The following is a 22,034-nucleotide window of genomic DNA, read 5'->3' as shown; positions in this document are numbered from 1 at the left end:
TTTACATATATAGCTTTCCACTCACAATAAATGATTACATAACTAAAATGTGATGAGATTTTGTGAGAATGTGAGTATATAGCCGTTACATGCAAGTATGATGTATCTCGGAATAGGTTGATGCATACTTATACGACATGTCGTTCTCATGTGAAAAGCCACATAACATACTGCATGTCGTTCGTAGTCTGCATCTCGTTTCATCTCGCTCGTAAAACTGTTTGTATCCGTTGCATTACACGATTATCTGATCAAATCGTTGGACTCTCTAGTGTTTGAGCTTCTTCAATCTTCTTCGTTTTTTGATCACTGTGTTGCTTACTCGAATGGCGAAGAAGTATGTGAGAGATGACGTGGCGGTGCCGCTCTCTCAGTTCGGTGTCTTGGTGGCACAGTTGGAGTCCATAGTCGCCTCCGCAGTTCAGCAGCCTCCGGAGCCACTCCTCTGCTTCGATCTACTCTCCGATCTCATCTCCGCCATTGCCGAAGAGCCCAAGGTGCTGCTCTCTCTCTTCGCTTTATACTCTTCTCCTACTCGTTTCTTCTTCTTACTCAGATTTTTTAGTGCTTTCTAATATTCAGCAGGATAAGATTTTGATTTTGCAAATATGTAGGGCTTCTTTCACATTTAGACTTCATACTTTCATTCCTTGCTTGTCATAGTACTGATGGTTGATGAATACACGTCTGAATTTGATTTACTAGATCCCACATTTTTGCAAATAAACTTTTCGGTACGAAGTCTATGCGGCGAGTGATAGATATCAACAATTTGGATTGAACATCTGTTGCATTAGAGTATTTTTTTGTGTATAGTGAATTGTTTTATGCTGTATGTTATCCTTTGACGGTGGTCTTGGGATGAACCGCAGGAGTCCATTTTGTTTTGTCAAAGGAAATGCGAGGACGCACTTTATTCCTTGCTTATTCTAGGTGCTCGGCGGCCTGTGCGCCATTTGGCTTCGGTTGCAATGGCGAGAGTTATATCTAAGGGAGATAACATTTCGATATACTCAAGAGCTAGCAGTCTCCAAGGATTTCTTTCTGATGGGAGGAGGAATGAACCACAAAAAGTTGCTGGTTAGTCCAAATCACTAGAGCTAATGGCATGTTTTAATTTTATGTGCATTTTTGTGTTAACTGATGGTGCAGCTCTTTGGTACCGTCTATTATATAGTATAACTTATATCCAATGCTTCGGTGTTGTTTATAGTGATGAATGTTGTCAAATTATTTCTAATACCATATAGTTGCCAATATGTTAGTTTGTTGAATACTGGAAGATTGGTATTTGGTAGTAGAAAGAGTTTAGTTGGTTGGAGAGTTTTACCATTCTGCTTGTTATAGAGAATTTAGTTGGAAAAAAACAACAGGGTTGGGCCAGACCCCTGGTGCTTCTATAAGATATTATTACTTGTACATTTATAAAAACTAAGAGAATTTTTTTGTAGAAAGATTTTATGCTATATGCTTGCCATCCTTTATTTAGGCTTTTAGCTGAGTTAGCATACTTAACATTCCTTTGTTATTATTTTCTATTTAAAATTATCTTTTCGAATACAACTCTGTAGGTGCTGCACAATGCTTAGGAGAATTATATCGACATTTTGGAAGGCGAATCACTTCGGGCTTACTTGAAACGACTATTATTGCCACGAAACTTATCAAGTTTCATGAGGTGCTTCCATTGCTTCTGCATCTTTTCTATATTATTGTTTGCTATTTTCTTTTTAATTGAACTTTACTTTTTTTCAAGGAGTAAAACTTTCATTAGTGCATTTATCATTTTCCACACCAGGTGAAAAATGCTGCTTTTCAGAACAATGATGTGTTCACTCTGAATTTTTCTACTCTGACTAGTAAAGGACCCTAGGTCATGACTAAAAAGTTGGAAATAATGGTTAAAATATACTTCTTATAAAAAATGGTTATTAAAATATACTTGATCCAAGTTTCTCGTAGGCTTATGATATGATAATTGAATATTGAATATCCTTTCTTTTTTATGTTTTTTTGGTTATTATTTCTTCTTGTTTGTTATGTTACACCTCTAAGTTAAATTCCACGTAACTCAGGAATTTGTGAGACAAGAGGCTTTACATATGCTTCAAAATGCTTTGGAAGGCTGTGGTGGCAGTGCTGCTTCTTCAGTGTATACGGCGGCATTTCGTCTCATCATGCGTTTTTCTGTTGGTGATAAATCATTTCTTGTTAGAATAGCTGCTGCGAGATGTCTGAAGGCATTTGCAATTATTGGAGGACCGGGTTTAGGCGTGGGAGAACTTGACAATTCAGCCTCTTATTGTGTCAAGGTAGATGCTCTTCTTTGCCAAGTTTTCCTTGACGGTCTTTTACTTTTCAATGTTTCAAATTTCAATCTTTGTGATGCTGATGTTATAGTTCTTTATTTATCCATTTGGCCGCTGTGTATAGTAGGCCCTTGAGGATCCTGTTTCATCTGTCCGTGATGCATTTGCTGAAGCATTGGGTTCGTTGCTTGCTCTTGGAATGAATCCTGATGCACAGGTTTGTATATGCACCTGTGGTATCTTTTCTTCATCTTTTAGAGTTGTCATCTACTTAGGTCAAAGATCAGACTGTGATGTGCTATGATTTCACTACCATACCAATGTTTTGGATTTAAATCATAGAACCAATAGTTTGGATTTGAATATGGTGCGTTTTCTTTTCAAAAAGAATAGGTTCACTTTACAGTTTACGCCATCCAATTAAATATACAGATTCATTTCAATCCAGTTTTTCTGCTTTCAATTGGATTTGAGCTCAGTTCTGTTTTCTTAGATATGTTGATTTAGGACTTGAATTATGTTTTTACCATATTATCACAGATTTGGATTTTGCCTAATTTTCACCTCTCCCAACCTGTTGACAGCCTAAGAATCATTGTATAATCTCTTATTTATATTCATCCCTAGGTTCAACCAAGGGGGAAAGGTCCTTTTCCTCCAGCAAAGAAACTAGAAGGTGGTTTGCAGAGGCATTTAGCTTTGCCTTTCACAAAAGGTATTTTTTGTGCTTTTCTTGTTAGTTGATTTAAAAGATGTTGTTCATGATTCATGGGATTATAAATTCTTTCATAAAATCCCGCAGCAAGTGGAGCTCGGTCAAAGGACGTGCGAGTTGGCATAACCCTGTCTTGGGTATTCTTTTTACAGGTAGATGCTGCTAATTATTTCCTCCACACCTTTTCTCCCCTTCACCTCTTCCTTCCCCCTTAACTTTTGTTGTTCTGGTTTTAATTCTAGGGATTTGAATTGAATTCCTTGTACTAAAACCATGTTAGTGGTGATAGTTTATTTGACAAGAAAAATAATAATTTATTTAACAAAATTTCTTCTCTTATTTTGGTTTCATTGGATTTAATGTCTGTTTCCTCTGATATTTTTAAAATTGGAACTGAAGCAAGAAGAACTATCGGTTGTGGAGGGTTCATGTCCTTAGGAAAATATTATAAGTGGACAAGCTGTTATGCATAACGGATCCTCTGTTTCTCACTTGGGCAGCAGTGCTTATTTGTTACTTGGATTGTATATTGCAGGCGATTCGTCTGAAGTACTTGCATCCAGATGGTGAGCTTCAAAACTACGCAATTCAGGTTATGGACATGCTTCGTGCTGATACCTCTGTTGATGCTTATGCACTGGTATTTCAACAAATTCATTGCCTTCAATTTTTCATTCAAGAGTTCAGAATCACAGGTTTTATACTGACAACATGAATAATGTAACATATTGTCTTTAGTACATCTGAGAAATAAATAGTGGTGCCTTGTTTGTTATTTTGGAACTTGAAGGGATGAAACTACTAATGTTCCAATGGTTTTGTCATTTTTTCTCTTTAGTTGCACGATAAGGATAGACTTATCAATATATGAAGCATTACAAGTTTGATGCATTTTCAAAATATAACAGTCATGTCCATGAACTATTGTGTTACAATGCTTCAATTATCTATATTCAGAAGGATCCATGGTATAAGTTATTATAATGGCTTCATTGGTTGCTGATATTGTCAAGTTCTTATATATAAAGCTACTGAATATTGTATCTCATTCTTTTTTCTCTAGGCTTGTGTTCTCTATATCCTTCGTGTTGGTGTTACTGATCAAATGACAGAGCCTACTCAAAGGAGTTTTTTGGTTTTTCTTGGACAGCAGGTCTGCTAAAATGATTCGATTTGTTTTCTTGTTGTCATGAAGCAGTTCTCCTTTCAATTAAATCTTCTTATGGCTGCCCACACATAGCATTATCCATTATAAATTAATTTTCCACTTGCAGCTTATGTCTCTTGATGCCAGTCCTTCCATGAAAATTGCTGCTCTGTGTACCATGTCATATACCCTGAAAACACTGGGAGAAGTAAGTATGACTTTAATGATATATTCTAAAGAATTTCAAATTTTGATCTTGCCAGGTAGAGAATATGGTTTTCACATATTGATGATTACCTGAGTAATCATTTTGTTAAAATGTGCTATGCTTACATTATCAGTGATATCTTGAACATTTATGTTGCAGATTGACATCATAGGATATTAAAAAACATGTGATTTAGTTGTTCCTATACAATTATATTGCATTAAATTGTGCTTGCTCTATCCATTTGCAGGTTCCACTTGAATTCAAGGAAGTTCTTGACAACACTGTTGTTGCAGCAGTATCTCATTCTTCTCAACTTGTAAGCTCTTGATTTCTTTCTTTCTCATTTGAAGTTTGGACATCTTTAGTAGATACAAAGGTTCTTATTATTTTCAGAATGATCATAGACTTTTTTTAAATACCCACAGTTTATCACCATAGTCCTGGCATTGTTTTGTTTTGATTGATTTATTCCTTGGTTGTAATGGTTGTGCATACTGTTATCAGTGTCAGACGGCAGTATTACTTTAGTTAAGCAGGCTGATAGAGGTGGATTTACAGTAAAGGCAGCTGGGTTAAGAGAGCACAACTTCCTTTCAATAGATAAGGGCAATATTGTTATTTTGGTCTTTTTAGATGCCTTTAGTTGTGTGTATATAACCTAGGTTTTGGCTGGCCATCTTTGTTTCTGCTTAAGCTATGAAATCTGATCAAAGCCCAGCTCTAAGTCTTATTATATTACTACTTCTCGGACTGATATTTTGGGCTCTTGATTCATGATTTCTTGTTTCTTTTTTTATTCCATGTGGTTAAGTTATGATATTTGTTTTTGGTCCTACTGTTTAGTGATTCAAAATGTAGAGAAATTTACTCTCCCACACACGTCGACATGTGGATATTGATCCTCTAATGTAATCTGGGGTAGTTTAAATAGGGTAGCCATTGTTTTAAGTGCAGTAATGGATAATTATATATACACACACACATAAATATATTGTAAAAAGATATCAGAAAGATGAAAATATCCTCATAAATAAAGGTGGATAAAGAAACTGTGGAGACCAAGCTAGGGAATCCCTATTATATAGTAGTATAGAAGTATGAATAATTGGGGTGGCATTTCTCAGTGTGAGTTGCTATCTGATTATACAGATGAGAGCATGTGAACTCCACTTTTAAACTTCTTAGATCTGTATGCATGAATGTCCATATAGTTGCATTATTTTATGCTCCAACTATCATCCATAGGATTTTTGTTTCAGTTTGTTTCTCTCCAATTGTTTGTGTATGGATTCGTTTATCAGTGGCATTGATAATTTGATATTCATGCCTTATTATGCATGACAGATAAGTTATATCTCATCATGCTCAAGTTAGCAATGTTCAAGCTATTATGCTCTTTTCATTGATATGATTTCTCTTAGTCGAATTTTGATTGATAATCTTTGGTCAGGTAAGAATTGAGGCTGCTTTGACATTGCGTGCTCTGGCTGAGGTTGATCCCACCTGTGTTGGTGGTTTAATTTCTTATGGGGTGACCATGCTGAATGTTTCGAGAGAAAATGTGTCGTTTGAGAAGGTGAAGACGTGAAGTTAATTAACCTATATGTCTGACTGAGTTCATTTTATTGTTTCCTGTCAATTTGTCTGTCTTCGGATAATTTGTGGCTTATATGCCTTTGCAAATTTCAAATTTATTTGGAAACAGAAACAATTTTATGAAAAAGAAATAATAACAATGCAAACACAGTGAACTGAGTGAGTTGAGCTGGTGGTATCTCTTTTAGTTTATGCTTCCATATATAGTCTCCCTAGTTATTTACTGCTTGTTACCATGTTTTCTTGGTCTTTAATGAGGTTTGCAATTTTTTACAGTTTTTTTCAAGTAACCAATATCTTCAGAGCACAGCTGAAAGTAAACTAATCGCTTTTAGATATATTGTGCTGGTTGAACAATGCTAAACTTTTCATTGTTATATGGTGTTTGTGGGCTGTAACTGTAAGCTTTCTTTTTGTAATATTTTCTAGTAACTATGATGTCCGTTAAGTAACTTGCATTTATATATGTTTCTCAGGGGAGCTCTTTGCAATTAGAGCTTGATTCTTTGCATGGGCAAGCTACTGTGTTAGCATCTCTGGTGTCCATTTCCCCAAAATTACCTCTTGGTTATCCTGCTAGGTAATGGTCTCATCTTGTTTATCAATACAACACTTATTTTCCATGAATGGAGATATACTTTTGGGACATCATTCATTGGTTGGGTTGGAGGATAACTGTAATAAAAACCTTATTCCAAACCCCCCCCCCCCCCCCCCCCCCCAAAAAAAAAAAAAAAAAAAAACGTAGACACATTGGCCTATTTATCACTTTTTTTAGGGTTACATGCTACATCACATCCTTTTGTTGTGGCAGTTTCGTTCTTATAGTTTCTATTTCCCATCCTTTTTATGTTTATGTCATATATTGCTTGGCATGTTATCTTAGCCTTTCAGTGCCAGTGCTTTGTATGTGGATGTTTGAATTAAGTTGTTCTGGTCATGGGTGCATTCCACTTCTTTTCTCTCCCCGCCTCCATGAACTGTTGGTTGTCTTTCGATGGTCATTATTATATGTTGTTGTCCCAGATTGCCCAGATCAATTCTTGAAGTTTCAAGGAAAATGCTGACTGAATCTAGTCGGAACCCTCTGGCGGCTACAATTGAAAAAGAAGCTGGGTGGTTACTTTTGTCATCTCTCTTAGCTTCTATGCCAAAGGAGGTATAAGGTTATCTCCGTATCTTTTAATTGTATTCACCAGGCAATATTCATTCCCATCACCTATCCCATCCTTACCCTACTTTTAACTCTGGAGTCAAAGGCAAAGGAGCATGTATTCTTCAAATTAACATAAACACTATTTGTATGTTAAGGTGCTATTTTTCATGCATGCAGGAACTTGAAGACCAGGTTTTTGACATTCTATCCTTGTGGGCTTCCCTCTTTACTGGAAACCCAGAAGATGGAACTAACCAAACTGGAGATTTGATATCTAGGATTCAGTAAGTCAGTATGTTCTGTATAACTTCTCTATACCAGTTTATTTCATTACTTAATTAAATCTAATAAATGCTCAAGTAACCGGCCAAAAAAAAAAAAGCTCAAGTATTCTATATTTCTCGAACTCCCTCTCAGGTACTACACTTTCCTGTTGTCTTTCAAACTTTTGAGAGTCTCAATGTATTAATACATTACCATTGCGGTACGATCGAACTGCCCTGAGACAAGTTAGGGCTAGGACATAACATGACTAATTTCTTTCTTAAGTGGTTAATAGTTTCATCTTGCTGCCTATGCTTGGGCCTGGTTTATGGTTTGGGTAGATTGTTTAAAATTTCTTCTTTTTTACTTTGTCTATTAATACAAACCAGCATTCTTTGTTGATTGATTATATATATCTATATATATATATATTTTAATTTCTACTTTTTCCTTTTGTAGCATGTGGTCTGCTGCAGTTGATGCACTTACGGCATTTTTAAGGTGCTTTCTTTCTTCTGATGTTGCGAATAATGGGATTTTACTGCAACCCGTGCTTTTATACCTGAGTAGGTAAGTTCATTATATCTGGATTATGTTCTCTAATTCATTCAATCCAAGGCTGGTTCTGGGCGCTTCATGTCTTCTTGTTACACACACACACACACACACACACACACACACACATTCCATACGCTTCAGTATAAGTCAGAAACTGTGTTACTCTTACATAATGCTTAATTTTTTTTTTTTTCCTGAAATGTGATGGAGTGCAGGGCATTATCCTATATATCACTGATAGCGGCCAGGGAACTGCCAAACGTGAAGCCTGCTCTGAATGTTTTTATTGTCAGGACATTAATAGCATATCAATCTCTTCCTGACCCAATGGCATATAAGAATGACCACCCCCAGATTCTGCAAATTTGCACAAGTCCATTTACGTAATGATTAGCTTCCCATTTACTGTCGCATTACTTTGCAATTCTTTTTCTTGTTTTTGTGTACTTGATTTGGATGCTTGTTCCTTGTTAACATAAAGAGAGGCTTTTGGATGTGAAGAAAGTTCATGCTTGAGGTTTCTGTTAGACAAGAAAGATGCATGGTTAGGTCCCTGGATTCCTGGAAGGTGTGTACTTCTCCACTGGTTTCTTCCAAAACTATTAATGGATGTTATAATATCATTTGGTCAAAGCTTCTTGGATAATGGCTAAACAATTTGACAACACTACATCATATTTTCTTTGGTTGTTTTAAGCAAGCTTGCAGTCTTTTCCTTCTTTTTTTTTTCCTTTTTTTTTTTTTCTAAAAATTCAGAAGATATTTCTTTATTGGTAATTGTGTACTCAGGGATTGGTTTGAAGATGAACTTCGTGCATTTCAAGGTGGAAAAGATGGCCTTATGCCTTGCGTCTGGGAGAATGAAGTTTCTAGCTTCCCTCAGGTAATAGTTGTTTCTTTCCAGGTGATGGTTTATTTACTGTTGTAAGTCTGATTTATTTATTTTTTTAGCTTCTGTTAATATTATGTAGCTTTTCAAGTTTGCTCCTGTACTCAAGGTCTGAATGCATGAAATAAAGACATGTTTTTGGCAATATTGATATTTAATTCTGAAGTCTCTTTATATGTCGCTTAATTTCATTGTTTTACTAACATCATAAGCTGAGAATTAAACTTGACCATGAAGCCGGAACCAGTAAACAAGGCGTTGGTGAACCAGATGCTTCTCTGCTTTGGAGTCATGTTTGCTTCTCAGGTAGGGAAATGTGGCATAAATTGACATTTTCTTATGAATGATTGGTTGTTAACATCAGTTGGAATTTATATCCCAGGATAGTGGGGGGATGCTGTCACTTCTTGGCATGATTGATCAGTGTCTGAAATCTGGAAAAAAACAACCATGGCATGCAGCTAGTGTCACCAATATATGTGTGGGGTTACTTTCGGGATTCAAGGTGCTTCTTCTTCTTTTCTGATCTACTCATATTATATTTTCCTGGGTCTGACCTTAATTCATGTTTAAATGCTTTCCTCAGGCTTTGCTTTCCGTACGTCCCCAGCCTTTAGCACTTGAAATATTAAATTCAGCACAGGCTATATTTCAGGTGCTTAATCTTCATAAGATACTTAGATAACTGGTCAGGAATTGTTGTACTCACCATCTGTACTGACACATTTATAATTTAATTTAACAGAGTATTCTGGCAGAGGGAGACATCTGTCCATCACAACGTAGGGCTTCGTCAGAATGTCTTGGTCTTTTAGCTCGTCTTGGAAATGATATCTTTACAGCAAGAATGGTCAGTTCAATATTCTAATGTCAAACAACACCTTTGTTCTCTTGTTATTTCAATTTTTACTCAACATGAAACGGTAGAGGGCCCCCCCTCCCTTCTTTTTTGGTTTTTTGTTTTTTTGTTTTTTCTAATTTTGGCCACTAGTCCCCCTTTTCTTGAAGAGGTTAAAAAAGTCGTATTTTCTTCTTCTTTTTTATTTCTTGCCCAGTTTTCTTCCGCTCCCTCTCTCCCTCCCACCCTCCTTCCCTCCCTCTCTCTCTCTCTCTCTCTCTCTCTCTCTCTCTCTCTCACACACACACACACACACACACACACACACACCCTCCCTCCCTCCTCTCATTAATTTTTTTTGGTTGACAGACTAGATTGCTGCTTGGTGACCTAACTGGAGCAACAGATACAAACTATGCTGGATCAGTTGCCTTTGCGCTTGGCTGCATTCACCGCAGGTGACATATTGGTCTTCTTTTTCACTTCTTTTATCTGTTAATTTTTTCCATAATTTATTGTCCCTGAACAGCTGTGTTTCTGTTAGTTATATTTCATTCTTCATAATTATTTAAATATCTGAATTCTATTTTTCTTTTGATATGGGGAGGGGGATTCGAACTTGGGACCTTTCCAACATCGTGGATAGAAATACCACTAGATCAATAGCTAATTTATTTACATCTCTGAATATTGTGCTTGCAAGTGAGAGCCAAATTTTTTTTTTTCTCCTCGGAATTGATAATGTGGGGTTATCTAACTCTGCTTAATGGAACTTCTTGACCATTTGAGACTGTTCTCCTTGAATCCTTTGTAACCACTGGCCTTTAGTAGTGGCATACCCAAGATTTAATCTTTGCGGGAGGCATACTTAAACTGTAAAAAGACTTAAAGTTCTTGAGGAAGAGAGGTAGAAACTGAACAAAGTTGTGAATGTGAGAAAGAAATATGCAGCAGCTGTAATAAAAGTATAGAAGTAGAAGCAAGAAGCTAAGAAACCAGTTGTCAAGTGATTTCTATTTTTATAGCAATGGAAGTTTGAAAAATGAAAGAAGAGCCAGAGTCCTTTGAGAGAGAGACTCTCTCTCATTTCTTGAAAAGATGAAGAAATTGTTTCTTGGTTACCAAAAGATGAATTGTAAAAACAGTGCTAACTTGATATATTTTTCTTTCTTTTTTTTTTTTTTTAAAGAAAAAAAAATTATCCTGTTGATGGTGAGATATATATCTCAAGTGAGAAGTTCTACTTTTTCTCACTGTCCTTACGTATTTGGCTGCAGTGCTGGAGGCATGGCATTGTCAACTTTAGTGCCTTCAACTGTGAGCTCAATTTCTTTGCTTGCTAAAAGTTCAATAGCTGGTTTACAGATCTGGTCCTTGCATGGGCTTCTGTTAACCATTGAAGCTGCTGGCTTGTCCTTTATATCTCATGTCCAGGTAAATCTTATTATTGATGATTTTGGTGTCTTCATTAGTGCTTTTTACATAGGCATAATTTTATAATCTTGACAAAAGAAGGAAAGATAAATTTGCAATTTTCATAATATTTTCCCATTTGAGATTCTGTCCAGCACTCATGTGGGCTGGGACTGGGAGTATCTTTTTACCAGTGACTTCATTAGCTTGGATGAGTATGATTTCTTTTAGTTCAGAATGTAAATAAAACTTTTTCTTTTTCTTGGTTTATTTTAAGTACTATAGTGTTGGTGCGCTGAAAAGTGATTGTACTGTGTGAAATATGACTGATAAGGTTCTCTTTTTGGTTCTAACTGCTACCAATTTGTTTTTTTTTTTTTTTTGGGATTGATTTTGTTTTAGAGCACATTGTCAAATTCATAATGTATCTCTTATCAGATGAACTGTTAGTTTGTACTTTGTACTTTGTAGTTGACTGAATAGTGTTTTCTTCTCATCACATTTCTCCTTCTTTTTAGGCAACACTTGGCCTTGCTCTGGAAATTCTTTTGTCTGAGGAGAATGGATGGGTTGCACTTCAGCAAGGGGTTGGCCGCCTTATAAATGCTATTGTTGCTGTTCTTGGTCCTGAACTTGCCCCTGGCAGTATTTTCTATTCACGTTGCAAGGTATTAAATTTTAAAGTTTTCCATTGCCTTTGGACTTGTGTTGAAATACTAATATGTTGTATCATGTTTGAAATTGGCATATTCCAGGACATGCTGATTAAAATTATTAATTCTGTTGTTTGAAAGCTCAACAGAATGACTATCTCCTCTTTTCATTTATATACTTTTTAGTTAGTTCATGGGTTGATGGGTTTGATCCATTTGATTATTTTTGTTTCTAGTCTGTTGTTTCAGAGATAAGCTCTGGGAGAGAAACAGCAACAATGCTTGAGTATGCAGTCCACTTTCTTTAACCCTTATTTTTTTCAATTAATATTTTCTCTTCTGCAATCGTTGGTTTTGGTCCTGTGTTAGAGAATAGAAGTCGGCTCCATTCAAAACTTAATGTTTCAAAACCTATATTGCAGGAGCGTCCGCTTTACCCAACAACTTGTTCTTTTTGCACCACAAGCTGTTTCCGTGCACACCCATGTGCAAACTCTCCTTCCTACTTTGTCTTCGAGACAGGTTTTGCTTCTGTGACTGGTGATTCAAGTTCTTATGCTTATATATTTCTGCTTCTTTAAATAGGGCTACTTTTTTTTAAGCAGCCAGCTTTAAGGCATCTTGCGGTTTCCACTCTACGGCATCTCATTGAAAAAGATCCAGTATGCCCTCATCTTACTTTCTGTCTTCAAATTGAAAAGGTCTCATCACAATTAGTCAGATCCTTGCACTGATACTCTTTTATACAGGTTTCCATTGTTGACGAGCAAATTGAAGATAAGTTATTTCGTATGCTGGATGAAGAAACTGATTCTGAGTATGTTGAGAAAATACTACTATATACTTGTTACTTTACTTTTAGATTGGTTTATTATAGTGTGTTCTATATTATTTCTTTTGTTTGACATTCCTTCTAAAATTGTATCTATCTTCAGTGTGCATGTATCTATATTTTGCACCATGCATTAGGTGTTTTATGAACTAGTATATTATTGCTTACTGATCAACTACCTTTATGTTTCATTTTCTGATATAATTTTATTTTCCTTAATCACAAACTTGTAGGATTGGGGATCTGGTGCGCTCCACAATTATGCGATTGCTCTACGCATCATGCCCTTCATGTCCATCTCATTGGATATCCATATGTCGTAATGTGGTAAGCCTTCACCACACCCCCCCTTTTTTCCCTGGGATGTCATACCAGAAAGTAACATCTTTAAAAATAGTGGATCTAAATTGTGGAAGAAAACATAAGAGGGAAGCTATTTGGAGTATCTGAATTCTCTTTGCATTCACCTTGCTATCTTCTTATTTGAAGATTTATAGTACTCGCACATCAGTTTAATCCCCATTTTTCTCGATTAAGAAGCAGGGTCTGTTTCCTGATGGAAGCATGATTAGACTGTCTTTATATATATACATGGGATATATTGAGTCACTGTATTGTCTTGTAAATAGCATTGCTTCTGTATAGATTTTGAGAATGAGGCTAAAATTTTTGCCTTCATATTATGACTCAATTTTTTTGCCATGACAATGTAAGTCCTATCAGTGAATTTTCAAAACCTTTCTCAGGTTCTTGCCACATCAATGAGGAGAAATGCTGATGGTAGTAATGATTTAGAAAATGATCCTTTGAAAGGCACAGAGGGTGACCCAAGTTTAACTTTTGGAGAAGACGATGAGAACATGGTTTCTAGCTCCAAAGGCTCACCCTATGTTATTCTTAATAGAGATAAACACCTCAGATACAGAACCAGAGTTTTCGCTGCTGAGTATGTGATGGCCTTTTCCATGCATTACATCCATTTCACACATGCACACCCACACATGTGCCCGAGTATGCATGTACACGTGTTAGAAGAATGTAACCCGAGTATGCATGTACACATGTGCCCGAGTATGCATGTACACATGTGTTAGAAGAATGTAACCTGAGTATATGTACTCATGCGAGATTCCATAAAGTGGAAAATGAATATTAATATAAAAGAAACAAACAAGTCTAGTTATGTGATGGACCTCAAGAAAAATATAATTAAAGAAGCTAGTGAATGATTTTAAAGTATCAATTAAAAAAAATCAGATGAAAGAAATTTCTTTCATTATAGAATGTTATAGTATGCATACTGTAGGAACTAGAAGAAAGGTGTAAATGTGCAAGTCTGTGTCTTTAGAGGGACCTGATATCCTCTAGGGTTTGTCCCTCACCAAGGCATGAACCCCTCTCTCATTTCAAAGAACTAGCCATGAACTTTTATTCTTCAAGTTGTGTTCATTTAATTAACCTAGTAATTTGTTGCTATGTAGGTGTTTGAGTTACCTACCAAGAGCTGTTGGAAAGAATCCACCCCATTTTGATCTCTGTATGGCTAGGAAACAACCTACTAATGGACAGGCCTCTGGTGATTGGCTCGTCCTTCATATACAAGAACTTATAGCACTTGCTTATCAGGTGCTGGATGTGAAGTTAGTTGTGTTTTGTTTTATTACTTTGACATATCTCAGTCCCGAAAATACATGTTAAAGTTGACATTCTTTCATGTTACTTGTCATAGATAAGCACAATCCAGTTTGAAAGCATGCAGCCGATTGGTGTGGGACTTCTGAGTACCATTACAGACAAGGTGAATTTGTCAGACATGCTAATTCTGATAATATCTATGATCTATCCCACCAGAAACACCTGGTTGGGAAGATTTATTTTGTGTCTTTGAAGTATGTTTTCATTTGCTCTTTATGTTCCTCACTTAATAATTGAGCAAAAACAGCTCAGTTTTTGCTCCTAGTCTGTTATTCGCAGGGAGTTATTTAAATGTGTGATCTGATGAGTGGATGCCATTAGGGGTCTAAATAACTGGCTATAATTTTTCCAAGTGATAAGGGGGTACAAGTGCTACATGTACATTGTAGGAGTTAAGAAATCAGTAAATACAGTCCTGAGTCATGCTTATGCTCTTAAAAGTTCAAACCTTGCCCCAATTTTACACTCCATTGAGCTGAAAAGGAAAACCATCCCATTGTCCAATCTGTACTGGTAACCTATATATTGCTTTGCTACATCTAGTTGTGGGAAAAGTCTTTTATTTATAATTTTTTTGTTTCTTAATTGCATGTAGTGCCTTTTATTGATAACTGTTTCTTTCCTTGTGATGCTGGAAATAGTTTGAAAGGACACCTGACCCAGAGCTTCCAGGGCATCTTCTACTGGAACAATATCAGGTATGTTGACAGAAGTGTTGGGAGTGTGTTTTGCTTGCTTCCATTAGAATACCTACATTTTGAATCGCAAGAAGTGTCTTATCTCTGTGATAGCTTCTTTGTTTTTAAACTAATAGAGGCTGTATGAAATATAGGCCCAGCTAGTATCTGCTGTCCGCACTGCTTTGGACTCGTCCTCTGGCCCTATTCTATTGGAAGCAGGCTTCCAGCTGGCTACAAAGGTTCTCAGTAAAGGAAAATCTAATTTTAATTTTTTCCTAGTGATTTTCCTATTAATTTATGTGTAAAAGCGGGTGAATTGGATTTTGAAAAATTCAGATACTGACAAGCGGAATAATTAAGGGCGATCAAAGTGCTGTTAAACGCATATATTCATTGATTTCACGACCATTGAATGACTTCAAGGATCTGTATTATCCTTCATTTGCAGAATGGGTCTCATGCAAGGTATATAAATTCCATTATTATTTAACTTTTCCTTGATGTTTTTCGTAATTGAATGAGTCCATTTTATTTTATTTGTCTTTCTGCTCTTAATAAAGATGAAGAGGTGCTTTTTCTTTCTTAAAGAAAAAAAAAAAAAAACTAATGTCTTAATTGTTATATAGATCAAGATAAGACTACTTGCTGCTCATGCCTCTCTCAAATGTTATACATTTGCATTCTTGAGGAGACATAATAGTGGGGTTCCAGATGAATATCTAGCATTGTTACCATTATTTTCAAAGAGTTCAAGCATTCTTGGCGAGTACTGGATTAGAGTATTGAAGGACTACAGTTATATTTGCTTGTGCTTGCATCTCAAGACAAAGGTTAGCTGAATCTGAATGATAAGGAAACTGTTAGCTTTTCTCTTTGCTTTTTTTTTTTTTTTTGCGGGGATATATATAAAACTTTTAATGTCTATGCATGGCTACCATACTATTATTTTCTTTTTCTTACAGTGGAAACCATTTCTTGATGGAATTCAATCACCTTTGGTATCATCAAAGTTGCAGCCTTGCTTAGAAGAATCCTGGCCAGTAATTTTGCAGGCAATTGCATTGGATGCAGTTCCTGTAAATCTTGAAGAGAATGAATATTCAAAGTCCACTACCGAAAATACATCAACAAGTAGCTTATTGTCTGGACATATTATGGTTGAATTGGAATCTGAAGACTATCAGTTTCTTTGGGGATTTGCTCTGCTTGTTTTATTTCAGGGACAATATTCAACCCACAGTGAACTGAAAAATCCATTGTCTTTCATCAAAGCTAATAATGGGGGAGACTCATCGAGTGAAGAGTTATGTTCCCCAGGAATAAAGTTGTATGAAATTGTATTACCAGTCTTCCAGTTTCTGTCAACCAAACGATTTGCCAGTGCGGGATTTCTTACTATGGACATATGCAAAGAACTTCTGCAGGTGGAAATCCATCTCTCTTCCTCTTTTTCATATTAACTCTGGAAAGATCCAGGGTATGCATGGGTGTTCCGAGAAAATAGCAACATGTTCTCACATGCAATTTCATGTGGAAATGTGATAATCTTAAATGCAGCTGCTTCTGAAATGACAGCTCTTCACTGGCGCATGTTGATTGATCAAAAGGAAAAACGAAACAAACTGTCACATTTAAAATGATAACATGATTTCTTCAAATCCTTGGATCCCTTTAGTTTTGCTCATTCTTACATTATTATTTGTTTTTCCTTTTCAAATTTCTTTGTCTAGTTTTAATATTTATCAATTTCAAAGTAAGGGAATTTATGAGTTTGCAACTTGAATAGAATAAGTTTTGAAGACATATGCTAGCAATAGAAAATCATATGGTTTTGAAGACATATACTTTGTAGTTTGTACAACCCACATTCTTTGGTTTGAACCATATGGTTGTTCTAAAATTTCCACCCCCCTATTTGAAGGTGCTCATTGTGGTGTGATATGATAGATCATTTTAGAAGTTAATTGATTTCTATGAATTTCTCATATAGTCATACTCTAGATAAAATTAGTATAGTGTTTTGTAAGAAGAAAAATAAATATCAACTCTTTGTAGTGTTGTCTCTGACATTACAAATTGTCTGTTTAAGAAAAAGAAAAGAATTGGGATATGACAGTGGTGTGTGACATGTCACCCATTAGTGGTACCTGTATGTTTCTCCTTTTGTTTGTCTCTTTTGAATTGTGAAGTCATCAGCTTTTGGTCTTTTTAATATTACCCTTACCAAGCAACAGGGCACCTGTTAACATGACTTTGATGCTAGGATTGAGTTTTCTTAAAGGCATTTTTTCGTCAGTTTTTCCATATTTGATCGATGCAGGTTTTCTCATATTCTATGTGCATGGATAACTCATGGGATAGCCTTTCAGTGTCTGTTCTATCACAGGTAAACATAAAAAAAACTCATCTCAGATAATTTGAGGTCTTTTCTTTATTTTGGTGAGTATCTAGCATTGCTTCTAGTGTTAATCTTGTATATGCTAAGATGATACACATGAAGTCTTTTCGACCAATTAATTGAGGCAACTTTTTCTATTGGATTGTGAGTCCTTTACTCTCGGGTATGTTATGATATATTCAGTAACTATTCCACTTCCTTTGGTATCGACCACCTGCTGGCTGCATCAACCAGCATGCCCGTTTACACTCTTTCTGATATATACTTAAGAGCCATTTGCACCTTGCTAAACTTTAGCTCTTTCTATAATATTCTGAATTTGGATCTGCAGAATTGGGAAAAAGGGGGGGGGGGGGGGGGGGGGTCCTGCATTGGCTTGGTCAGAAATTTCCTATAATAAAGTTGCTAAGAAAACTTTGTACGACAGGTGCTGGGTTGCAATTTGGAAAAGAAGTCCTCATTTAAAGACCTTATTAGAGAATAATTCTGTGTCTGTGTCTGTGTAAATAATGTGTAAGTCACAGATTCTGAGTCATAGTTTTATTTTAATTCTTTCAATAGATTGTGAAGAACTGCCCTGAAACTTTCTATGAAGTGGAAAACTTTGCTTATTTGGCAATGGAACTTTGTTTGGCTTACCTCAACAAAGTGTTTCAAAGGTTTGAAATCTACCATAAATATGTGAATTTATTTATTTTAATTTAACTTTTTGATTGAGTGAATTCCCATTTGGCTTAAAGTAAATCATACTTTTTGTGTTCAGTACCAATGGAATATCAATGGATAAACCCTGGGAGGATCTGATAACTTCATTATTTGTCACAGCAAAAACACTTGTGAAGTGTTTGCAACCAAAGGTCAGGAATGTGTATCCATCATTATATTTGTTGTGCTTTACGGATTATTGTCTTTGAGTTTCATTATTTATTTCTGTTTATTTGTATTACATAGGCATGCTTTCTAATTTTTATCATTGTCTTGTCATTTATTCATTGCTGATTTTCCATCTTTTCATTGAACTGCATGTTTTGAGATGCAGACACATCTAGTATCTGCGGCATTGTCATTTCTTTTAGTTGGTTACAAGGGAATCAGAGAAGCCTCAACTGACTTTTGCTTCTCCAAAGTTGATGACTTTTTCAAGTGCACAGGTCCCTTATTGAAAAGATTTATTGACGGTAAGCATTTGGACAATAAAACTGATCTGGCCAGTCTTCATTTATCTATTTTAGTTAAAAAAAAAAAAAACATTATTGCTTCACAGCCTCCATTTACTTCGTCAAAATATTTCTCCAATAAAATTTTTCACATACATCATCCATTTGATGGGGATGCGGAGGCTTTTTTTTTTTTTTTTTTCTGCCTTTTCCCTCACTAAAATGTCAAAAAGTTAAAGCACAGAATCAAAATGTTGATAAATAAACATGAACGTTTTAAATTCATGTTAAAGAATGTGCTGAATTATTAATATTGCATGGGCTTCCTTGATTAATATAGTTTGGCTAATCAATATTTCATATTGCAGAGAAATCCAGTGTTGGTGATGATGGTATTCTTCGTATGAGAAAAATATTGGGAACTTGTCTGGATGTAATCACTAATTTGACCAAGGATTGCATTAGGTGTATTCCTCTGCTGGAGAATAAGAGATCTGACTTGTACACATTACTACAAACAAAGCTTGCTTTCTCTCTTGAACAAATTATATCATTTGCCAAGCTGGGTTATGAAATAGAATATCTTGGAGATAATAGAGATGGTGATCCCAGCTATTATACTATGTTTAAATATTGCACTAAATGCTTCCAAACTGTACTCACCGATTCAAATATACAGGTACGTCCATATGCATGCTGTATCCCACTATGATCACTTTTACCAAGCATGTGACAACTGATGAAAAACTTTTGTGCATAGATTCAAGCAATTGGGCTGCAAGTACTAAAAGGCTTGGTACAGAGAAATGTGGAGGACAACACATTTGTAATGCTTTTTGTTGGGGAACTTACTAGAGATTTTTTCATGATAATCCAGACTATGTTAAAGGTGTTCCCGAGCATCCTTTTAGATCTCTTTTTCAATTTACAAAATATAACCCTGTTTCCTTTTTGTCTTTGATATTTGTCATTCTGAAGGAGTTCTACTATGATTTTGATGACAGAAACCTGTAACTGAAAAATCAGCAACTGTTGCTGGTGAATGCTTAAGACTCTTAGTACTTCTGCAAACACTGTCAAAACCAAGTGAATGTCAGAGAGGTTTTATGAATTTACTCCTGGAAGCTGTTGTTGTGGTTTTCAAGGCTTCAGAAGAAGGTTCTCAGGTGATATAATTAAGTAGCCTCTAAATTGAAATTGCATCTTATCGCCTCTATGACTTGATGATCTTCTAATTATGCATGATTGACAGGAAGTCAATAAGATAAGAAGCACTGCTGTAAGGCTTGTTTCTCATCTTGCTCAAGTTCCTTCTTCAGCTGTTCACTTCAGGGATGTGTTGCTGTCAATGCCTGTGACACACCGACAGCAACTTCAGGTGTCTTTTCTTTTTCCTTTTTCTGAGTGTATACATATGCTCACTACAAAAAATCTTAGGCTACTTTATTTGTAGCTTAGTATGAAATTATGATGATTGGTTATCTATTTCGGCTTTTAAGGTAGAAAATGGCTGGTCATTGTTGTCATCATACCACACGCAGATTCCCAGTCTGAAGTTACATAATTGGATATATCTTTTGCAAAAAGGGTGATTGTCAAAAAATCCTATCACTGCTTTAAGCAGCAGCATTTTTATTCCCTTTCATTCAAAACTCCTCTAATCCTCTTGGCTACTTGGTATTTGGTAATTGGCCATGTGATGTCTTCCGTGACCAATAACATTGTTTGTGTTATCTTCTTTTCATCCATTGGCTAACTGTTGTAGTCAATTTTTTTCCATTCACCCATAACCAGTGGATATTAATGGATCAAAACATCAGTGGATATGTTTTCTATGTATGCTTTACAAGTATTTTCTACAAATATCTTTTGTCTTTTTGTCCTTATTATTACTCTTGAGTAACAATTTAAAAGTTTCCTAAATCCAAACCAAGTTTGTGACAGCGAACTGCACCAAATTCTGTATGTGTAACTAAACTCATTGCTTCCAGGCCCAAAAAGATATTTTGGTATTGTTTTGGAAATATCTGGAAGACTTGAGTGTCACAGGTTATACTTTCTCGATGCATAAAAGATAAATTTCCAATTGATCCCTTGCTCTCTCTTTTCAGGGGTTCATCCGTGCTTCTGTAACACAAGACCATAATGCAACACAGACGAAGACCACCACTCCATCATTAGAGATAAAATTACCAATGCCAGCAGAGGTAAGTAAAGAGAAGCATCCTCCACCGTCAGCCACTACAACACATTCTGTTTCTGATGATCAAAGAGCTGAAGAGGAGGAAGAGGATGAAGAAGATGACGATGACTGGGATGTTTTCCAGTCTTTTCCTGCCACTACAAATGCAGGTGGAAGTGATTCAAAAGTAGAAAGCACCAAGGAAGAACCTGACCTGGATGAGAAATCTTCTGTTTTGGAAGTGAATACAGGGAGTGATTACATTCATGGAGATTCTATTTCCCAACCTCTCAACGATGTAAATATGATCGCCGATACAGGCCATAAAGAGGCTGGTGAAGGGGAGGTGATATCTGATGTGCCTGATGGTTTGACATCTCCACTGGGTAGTCTGTCACGCGACAATATTAAGACAGAAGAACCCTGTGATCTCCAAATTAATAGCGGTGTTATCGAGCCATTTGATGATCAGCATCAGGAGAGAGATGGGGAAGTGATGTCCAGACAAGAGGGAATGGGGGTAGGGTCGAACCAAGTGGCTGAGCACATATCATCTGAGCTTTATCCTACTGAAGATGCTGAAGGGTCGGTCGGAATGAAAGTGGACCACGAGCAGGGCAAGGAGAACCCTGATAATAGACCAGTGACTGAGCACATATCATCTGAGCTTCATCCTATTGAAGATGCTGAAGGATCAGTTGGAGTGAAAGTAGACCATGAGCAGGGCAACGAGAACCCTGATGATAGACCAGTGACCGAGCACATATCATCTGAGCTTCATCCTATTGAAGAGGCTGAAGGATCAGTTGGAGTGAAAGTGGACCATGAGCAGGGCAACGAGAACCCTGATGATAGACCAGTGACCGAGCACATATCATCTGAACTTCATCCTATTGAAGATGCTAAAGGATCAGTCGGAGTGAAAGTGGACCATGAGCAGGGCAAGGAGAACCCTGATAATAGACCAGTGCAAGTATCATCAGATCCTGTACCAGTTGGCGAGGAAGTATACGATAAAAGAGAAGATAAAGAAGAGGCAGCGGTTGAAAATTCTGGCCTTAAACAGCATGGAGAGAGCAGTGAAGTTCAAGATTTGTTGAAAAGCAATGATGATGGTGCTAAGTTAAAATGACAAAAGTATTTCTTATACAATAACAATACAGAATTATGTACTCAGGTTTTGTTGTCCCTCCAAACGCCGAGATAACTTTATATTGTCAGAAAAAGCCTAAACAGCGATCTTAATTTGTTATCTCTCTAGTGTTACTGAGCATTCATTCCCATATCTAAGATCAGAGTTGGAATCTTCCCTGTTTTAGTAACTCTTTTACTAACTGCAAA

General features: G+C 36.3%; 1 protein-coding gene across 2 annotated transcripts; it reads left to right on the top strand.

Annotated features, from left to right (window-relative positions):
* Positions 1-260: 260 nt before the first annotated feature.
* SWEETIE (HEAT repeat-containing protein) lies at positions 261-21,945 on the top strand. 2 transcript variants are annotated; one of them, XM_086239300.1, is made up of 48 exons: positions 261-497; positions 873-1,080; positions 1,572-1,678; positions 2,076-2,312; positions 2,437-2,526; positions 2,937-3,024; positions 3,112-3,176; positions 3,560-3,664; positions 4,088-4,177; positions 4,299-4,379; positions 4,630-4,698; positions 5,833-5,958; positions 6,455-6,558; positions 7,005-7,137; positions 7,312-7,418; positions 7,858-7,968; positions 8,172-8,339; positions 8,438-8,524; positions 8,746-8,839; positions 9,083-9,151; positions 9,228-9,350; positions 9,432-9,500; positions 9,591-9,695; positions 10,053-10,141; positions 10,961-11,117; positions 11,615-11,764; positions 11,986-12,035; positions 12,172-12,271; positions 12,355-12,411; positions 12,499-12,566; positions 12,815-12,908; positions 13,328-13,527; positions 14,063-14,207; positions 14,311-14,379; positions 14,918-14,974; positions 15,109-15,195; positions 15,293-15,421; positions 15,583-15,786; positions 15,919-16,380; positions 17,277-17,342; positions 17,916-18,013; positions 18,118-18,211; positions 18,394-18,532; positions 18,880-19,190; positions 19,272-19,400; positions 19,516-19,677; positions 19,764-19,889; positions 20,623-21,945. In XM_086239300.1, exons 1-48 carry the CDS (start codon positions 327-329, stop codon positions 21,823-21,825), a joined length of 7,053 nt encoding a protein of 2,350 aa, XP_086095426.1. In that variant the 5' UTR covers positions 261-326; the 3' UTR covers positions 21,826-21,945. The 2 variants fall into 2 exon arrangements, with proteins under 2 accessions (XP_086095426.1, XP_086095427.1); XM_086239301.1 differs by lacking the exons at positions 261-497; positions 873-1,080; positions 1,572-1,678 and having other exon boundaries at positions 2,191-2,312; positions 2,434-2,526.
* Positions 21,946-22,034: the final 89 nt, after the last annotated feature.

The sequence above is a fragment of the Dryas octopetala genome, chromosome 4 (assembly GCF_963921425.1).
Source record: "Dryas octopetala chromosome 4, drDryOcto1.1, whole genome shotgun sequence".
Taxonomy (NCBI): Eukaryota; Viridiplantae; Streptophyta; class Magnoliopsida; order Rosales; family Rosaceae; genus Dryas; species Dryas octopetala.
The sequence above is the reverse complement of the archived record's forward strand: the minus strand, read 5'-3'. Positions and strand labels throughout refer to the sequence as shown.

Excerpts from the sequence above, each read along its gene's own strand:
- SWEETIE (XM_086239300.1), top strand. The coding sequence starts at position 327 with ATGGCGAAGAAGTATGTGAGAGATGACGTGGCGGTGCCGCTCTCTCAG. Across the intron at positions 9,696-10,052 it reads ATATCTTTACAGCAAGAATG|ACTAGATTGCTGCTTGGTGA; the intron begins GTCAGTTCAATA and ends TTTGGTTGACAG. Across the intron at positions 11,765-11,985 it reads TTTTCTATTCACGTTGCAAG|TCTGTTGTTTCAGAGATAAG; the intron begins GTATTAAATTTT and ends TTTTGTTTCTAG.